The following is a 7998-nucleotide window of genomic DNA, read 5'->3' on the forward strand; positions in this document are numbered from 1 at the left end:
AAAAAAATAAATTTATATATTTTTATTAAAATATTTTTTTTTTTTTAATTTTTTATTAATATAATTTTTTTTATTTATCCTTATAAATATGTAAAATTTTTTTTTTTTTTTTTTTTTTTTCAAAAAATAATAAATAAATTTGAAAGAATATGATTCACCAAAAAAAAAAAAAAAAAAAAAAAAAAAAATGTCTAAATAATAATAAATATAAATAATTTGTTATTCATCTTGAGTTTTTATACATTTGTATATGTTTTTATTTTTAATATGATTTTTCTTTTTTTTTTTTTTTTTTGTTATTGTTACAATTGTGTATAATTTAATATATCCGTTTTGTTATTTTCTATAAATTTTTATTAACTCCGTCATTTAATTTTTTTTTTTAATCAATGTTTGATTATCCTTTTAATATATAAAGTATCTTTATTCTATGTGTAATTTTTTCCTTTCTTTTCCCGTTCTTATTATCCTTCAAATGTTCACATTTTGATGTCATTTGAATTTTTTAAATATAAAATATTAATTCAAAATGGAGTTTTTTTTTTTTTTTTTATATCAAAATGTTGAAAAAAAAAAAAAAATAAAGACAACACATAAATGAAATGAATAAATAAAAATATATATATATATATATATATATGTATATATTAATATGTTATGTATAATTGCTGCTTTTAATATTCAAAAAGATCATTGTGGATGAAAAAAAATTATATTTAAAAAACAAAATGGATAATATATATATTATATATATTATATATTTGTTCTAATTAATCGTGGTCCGGTTCTTTGTCGTGGATTGTTACCCTTCTTCTCTTTACTTCTTGGACTTCCTTTTTGTTTGTATTTTGTCTTATGTCCAAAGCATGTCTATTAACCGTTGATATACCATCAACAAATCTCATTTTAAATAAAACATCTGCATGAGAGAACATACCTTCTTTTAAAGATACGATAATAAATTGTGAATGTGGAAATTGTGTCCTTATCATATCTCCAATATTTTGAGTATGATTTAAATCTAAAGCAGCATCAATTTCATCTAATATATACATAGGTACTGTTCTCACTTTTAATAAGGCTAGAATTAAGGACAGGGCTAAAAGACTTCTTTGCCCTCCACTTAATTCGGTTAGTGACTCTTTCCAATTGTTATTAAAGGCAATCTAAAAAAAAAAAAAATAAAATAAAAAAAAAAATAAAAAAAAAAAAAAAAAAAAATATATATATATAAATGGATATATATATATACAAAGATATATACATATATATATATATATATTATATATATATATATTTTTTCCACTCGAGACTGCCAGTTTTTACCTTCATTTCTATTCCGTTAGCTAAATCTCCATCGACTATACTTAACTTGGCTTGGGCATTATTGAGAAGGGTTGAAAAAATCGCTTGAAAATATTCATTAATTTGCTGATACATTGCCAACAAGCTTTCACTTTTTTTTACATCCAAATCTGCTATAACTTCTTGTATTTTTTTTTTATCTTCTTCTACTTGTGATTTTTTGGTTACTAAATCTTTGTAATCTCCTTGCACCTGTTCATACATTTGTACTGCTTTTCTATTAATATTGATGGACAATTTATTTTGCTCATTTTGTAAAGCCTGTATTTTTTTCTGTATAACATCATGTCTAAAATTTTCAAAATCATATGGAGTATATTTTTTATTAAACAAAGGTTCATATGATTCTATCCATACATGTGTTTTATATAAATATTTAACTGTATCAGTTGATGTTTTCAAATCCTTTTGTAAATCTAATAAATTATTTTCTAGTTTTTTTAAATCTAATATATTTTCACTTTTTTTTTTTTCTAAATCTTCAATTTTTTTAACAAGATGTTTCATTTCATTTTCATAAGAAGTAAAACTTGATTGAAGTTCTGTGATTTTTTTTTCTAATTCTTTTAAATTATCCTTTGCAATATTAATATTATTTTCTATATCTTGTATTTTTTTTTCAATTTCATTTATTGTTTCATCACTTATAGATAAATCCTTTGTTTCTTTTTCTTTTTGTTTTTTATAATTTTCAATTTGTAATAATACATCATCTATTTCTTCTTTTTTTTTATGTTCTTCTGTTTCTAATTGTTTTATTTTATTTTTTAATTTTTTAATAGTTTCTTTTAAATCTTCTTCTTTTTTATCCTTATTAGCTTCATATTCAGATATGTCTTTTTCTAATTTGCGTATTACTTCAGTTAATTTTTTTTGTTCTTTATATAATTCACTTAATTCATTTCGTCCCTTTTCAATTTCATTTTTGTGTTCTTCTATTTTTTTATTGACACTACCATATTTGCTTGTTTCCATTCTATTTTCAATATTACTTAGATTGTTATCATATATTTGTAATTCCTTTGAAATAATTTTTTTTTTTTCTTCTGCTTTTTCTAATGATTTTAATTTTTCAGTTATTTCCTTTAATTTATTTTCACTATCATGATATTGTTGTTTTTTAGTTTTATACTTTTCATAATTTAATAAAAATAGATTAATATTTTTGTTAGATCCACCAGACATACTTCCAGATGTATCAAATTTATCACCCTCCAAAGTTATAGTAGTATAAGATAATTTTTTATTTGGATTATAAGTAATTTTTTTACATAATTCAACATTAGAACATATTAAGGTACCATTAAATAAATATTGTATGATTTTTTCTAAATTTTTATCATATTCCATAATATCTAAAAAATAAATAACATCATTTTTATCCTTTACATTTAAACCAACATTTCTTCGACATTCTTCAATATGTTTCTCATGTACTTCTCTTGATATTACACAATCTTCTAAAGGTAACAATGTAACTCTTTTACTTCCACTAGAAAAATTATTATATTCAAATAACCTTTTACTATGTTCTTTATTTTGTACTAATAAATATGTTAATTTTCCACCTAATATTAAGTGTACAGCTAAAGCTGTATTGTTGTATTCTTTTTTTATTTTTATTAATTTATATATCTGTCCTAATATATCTGTACTTTTCATATTACTTGGTATTTTATAATCAATTTTTACACTATTAATTATATTTTTTAAAACTTGTAATTCTTGTTGTAATTTTTCTATATCGTTATATAAAATATTTTTATCTGTTTTTAATGTATCCAATTCTATAAAATTATTATATTGTTTATTTAATTTATCTAATTCTTGTTCACATAATTTTTTTTTTTTTTCTTCAATTTCTTTTTCTTTATTAATTTCATTATATTCTTTTTCATATTTTTTTCTTTGCTCTTTTAATGTAATAATTTCTTTTTCTAAATGTTTATTATTTTGTAAGAAATTATTTATTTGTGTTTCTGCTTTACTTAAATTCGTTTTATAATTTTTTAATTGTTCTCTAAATGAACCTGTATATTCATTATTATTTGTACCAGCACTTAATAGACAATTCATAGTTAATTGTTTCTCATTTAATTCTTCTTTTAATATTTCAATTTTCTTTTTTAAATCTTCATACGATTTTAAATTTTTATTATTTTTTTCATTATTTTTCTGATAATCATCTAATTTATTTTCTAAATTTTTAATTTCTTTTTTGATATCTTCTCTTCTTTTTTTCTCTTTTGCTTTCTCTTTATTTTCTATTTTACATTCTGATTTTAATTGAGATATTTTCTTTTCTAATTCTTCTTTTTCACTTATCAAAAGTTTCATAGGTTCATTTGCAATAGTAGTTTCTTTAACAATCTTCTCTTTTTCAATTTTATATTTCTCAATATCTTTATCAATTTCTTTTATACCTTTCTCTAAAATTCTTTCTTCATTTTTTGCATCTTCTATTTTTTCTTCACATTTTGTCATCATCTTTTTTGCTACATAATATTTGTAAGCTATTTCGACTTTCTCATATTTTTCGATTTCTTCATTATTACTGACAAATTTATTATACTCTTCTTTTTCTTTTTTTAATTTTACTAGGGTAGGTTCAATTTCTTCAAATAATACTTTATTTATTTCACCTAATTTCTGATCCTTTTTAACCATCAATTTTATAGCATTTGTTCTTTTCACTTCATAAAGTTTGGTGCCACTAGATTCTTCAATTAATCCTAACAGTTCAATAGGCTTCATATTTATAACTTTGGTTATCTTACCTTGCATAATTAAAAAATGAGGATTATTTATATTCAATTTTAATGACTGAAAAAAATCACTAATATCTTTAGGCTTAGCATTATGACTATTTAAAAGATATCGATTTCGACCTCCTAATACTATTTGTCTAGTAATGGTTATGTTCTTCATATCACGATAAGGTTCTTGTAACGGACTTGGCTTTTCTTCATTGTTAAATTTTATAGTCACACTACCTTTTGTAATTCCAGCTTGACCTTGTTTATATATTAATTCATCTAATCGATTAACTCTTATTAAATTTAAATTATTTATACCCATAACAAAACATATCGCATCTAAAACGTTAGATTTACCACTACCATTTAAGCCTGTTATCGCATTGAATTGAGGGTGAAATGGACCAATCACTGTTTTCGTGGGGTAACTCTTAAAACCATCTAATATTATTTCCTCAATATACATATTAATAAATTTAAATATATATAAATATATATGACTCGACAAATAGGCAAATCATCAAACAAAAATTAAAAAAAAAATATATTATATATATATATATATATATATATATATATATATAATATATTTTTTTTATTTGTCCGTTCAGGTTCCTATTCAATTCATATATTTTTTTACACTTTTTTCATTATTCTTATATATATAATATATATATATAAATTTTTTTTTTTTTTTTCTGAATTGATCAGGCAAAATTTTTGGCTGTATTTTTTTTTTTTTTTTTTTTAACACACCTTTAAAATGATATATTAATCAAATTAATTATTTTGAGAATTCATTTTTTCCTTAATTATAATACATATATATTATATATATATATTATATACATATAACATTTTATTATATTATATTATATTATTTTTTTTTATATTATATTATTTTTTTTTTTTTTTTTTTTTTTTTTTTTTTTTTTTTTTTGAACCATTTCTCATACATTCAATGAATCGAAATGAATATTGACATGAATTAATATTAACAATATATATATATATATATATAATATACATATATATTTTTTACGTTGATAACATTATATAACTGTTTTCTTTACGTTTTATAAAAATATAAAATAACTATTTATATATATCCTCAAATATAATAAAATAATAAATGTACATTATATATATTATATATATATATTATATACATTTATGTATTCTTTTTATATGCACATATATAATATTTTTATTTATTTCTTATCGTTATAATGATAAAAATATCTTTTTAATATAAGGAGAAATGTTATTAATACTATTAAAATTACATATATTTTTATTATTTATATATTTATAAATATATTATATATATTCAACTATATATTAGGAATAAACAATATATATATATATATATATATATATTTATTTATTTATATGTAGCATATCCAACATTTTTCCATATAAATCTTATTTAAAAGACAAAGTTTAAAAATTATCCTTTTAGAAATAACTACCATATTTTATGTCTTCCTCATATTTTTTTTATGAATAATACTTCAACGAGTTATAAATTTATAAAAGATACTTTTTCATAATAAAATAGTTACATATATTTGTTTTGTCATCATTCCATACTATAAAAAAAAAAAAAAAAAATTATGTAGTAATTATAGAATAATATCAAAAAAAAGAAAAACAATATGATTTATTAAAATAAATAATTTATACATACATTTATTAACTCCATATAACAAATAACCAAATATATTTTTTTTTTTTTTATATAAAAATATTAAGAATCTATTATTAAAATGATAGATATATAACAAGTGTTCCCTCATGCTAACTAAAATAAAAAAAAGAAAAGATTATATATATATATATATATATATATATAATATATGCATGGAATGTCATATAAAATTATCAACAATTTTAGGTTCAATGAAAAAAAAAAAAAAAAATTAAAAGACATATAAATATGTATTTGAATAAATGTATGTATTTTTATTAATGTGTATTAAATATATATATATATATATATATATTTTTTCTTTTTTTTCAAATGAAGAGAAATTAATTATATGCAATACAAATAATGTATTACATTTTATGTTCTCCTGATAGGTGTATACATTATTTACATGGTCAAGTTTTTTATATCCTACGTATATTTTTTAGTTGTATATATTATAGTAAACATAAATATATATAGCTAGATAGATAAAAAGAACACCAAGGAGTAGTATTCCTTTATGTTTTAATATAAATAAGGTTTTCAAATTGATATAATATATATATATATATATATATATCAAACCCAATAAAATACTAAGTTAATTTTATAACTTGCCCTTTCTATATTATATAATACATTTTTTTTTTTTTTTATAGATATGAAAATATATAAATCATACATGACACTTCATAAGTGTTATTAAAATGGAATACTTGATATTAGAAGAAAAATATAAAAATCTTCTGGTTAAAAATTAATTTCATTTTTTCTACATAACAATATATATATATATATATATATTAATATGTTTGTGTTTTTTTATATATAACCAATAATATTATAAGATGTAAACATTTATATATTATATACACATTTATAATACATAAAAAGAATAAATCTAACTATGAAAATACTCTTCTTAAGAAAGAAACAGAAATACTTAACAAGAAATTGGAGGTACATATTAAGAAAAAATTAAATGATCAAATTAAATCAAGCTTATACATAATATTATATATATATATATATATATATAAATATATTTTTTTTTTATTAATTATATAAAAAAGAATTTAGAAAGTGCTTATATAAATACTGAAAATAAAATAACAGCCTTTATTAAAGATAAAGAAGAATTAGAAGATTATTTATATAAAATAAAAAGAGAAAATTTGGATTTAAAAGATGAAATTTCTAAATTAAATGAAAAAATACAAGTAAATATTGTACATTGTAAAAATTATTTACATATATATATATATATATATATATATATATTTTTTATTTTATATTATTTAAATGGTTATATACATTTTAGGATTTAAAAGGTTTAACTAAGACTTATAGAAAAATGATTAAAAATCGAAACAAAGAATTATTCGAATCAGAAATATTAATGGCAGAAAATATTAATTTAAGAAATAATATACAAGTAATATTAATTTTTATTTATTTATATATTTTTTATTTTCTCCACGTTAATCATTATTTTTTATTTTTATTTTATATACTATTTCCACATTTCATTTAAGGCTGTGAATAACGAGAAATTAAATTTGGAATCAGAACTAAACAAGAAAAAAAAAATTATTAATGTTATTAAAGATAAATATAAAAAAAATATAGGAAGGTATACAAAAATTATAATATATATTAATCATTTATAAATTTTTATAATTTCTCACCTAATTTGCATAAGATATATGATAAAAAAAAAAAAAAAAAAAAAAAAAAAAAAAAAACGTAATTATAATTTTATATCTCTTTTTTTGTTAAGGCTATTGGAAAAATTTAATCAAAAAGATAGACACATATATGAATTCCAATCTTTTATTATTGATGGTAATAAAAGAATATAAATATGTGTTCTATTTATAAACATATTATCATTTATATATATATGAATAAATATATGAATTAATATTTTATTATATTTTTTTTATTTTATTTTATTTATTTTAGAACTGAATAATTTAAAAAAAGTCATATTATGTGAAAATGAAAATATGCATTTTGATGAAACCTTAATTAATAATAAATTCATGAACATAAGTTTTCATTTAGATATTGTACTATTAAAAAAAATAATTTTCTATTGATATTATTTTTTTTTTTATAATTTTGTATACATAATTAAATTTTAATGAATGATTAAATATTTATTACACACACTAGCAAACA

The 7998-nt window shown here is 18.2% G+C and overlaps 2 protein-coding genes across 2 annotated transcripts in view; one reads left to right on the forward strand and one right to left on the reverse strand.

Moving 5' to 3' along the window:
• Positions 1-770: 770 nt before the first annotated feature.
• PGSY75_1318400 (putative chromosome segregation protein) lies at positions 771-4587 on the reverse strand (the record flags this gene model as incomplete). The annotated part of the gene is made up of 2 exons (XM_018787248.1): positions 771-1166; positions 1327-4587. 2 exons carry the CDS (start codon positions 4585-4587, stop codon positions 771-773), a joined length of 3657 nt encoding a protein of 1218 aa, XP_018639990.1.
• Positions 4588-6521: 1934 nt separating this feature from the next.
• PGSY75_1318500 (hypothetical protein) overlaps positions 6522-7998 on the forward strand; it is a gene marked incomplete at both ends in the record, with an annotated part of 1716 nt that continues 239 nt past the window's right edge. The window contains 7 exons of the mRNA XM_018787249.1: positions 6522-6563; positions 6709-6774; positions 6888-7034; positions 7136-7249; positions 7350-7447; positions 7595-7659; positions 7780-7886. Coding sequence (XP_018639991.1) covers positions 6522-6563; positions 6709-6774; positions 6888-7034; positions 7136-7249; positions 7350-7447; positions 7595-7659; positions 7780-7886 — 639 coding nt within the window. The remainder of the gene's footprint in view (positions 6564-6708; positions 6775-6887; positions 7035-7135; positions 7250-7349; positions 7448-7594; positions 7660-7779; positions 7887-7998) is intronic.

This window comes from Plasmodium gaboni, chromosome 13 (genome assembly GCF_001602025.1).
Source record: "Plasmodium gaboni strain SY75 chromosome 13, whole genome shotgun sequence".
Taxonomy (NCBI): Eukaryota; Apicomplexa; class Aconoidasida; order Haemosporida; family Plasmodiidae; genus Plasmodium; species Plasmodium gaboni.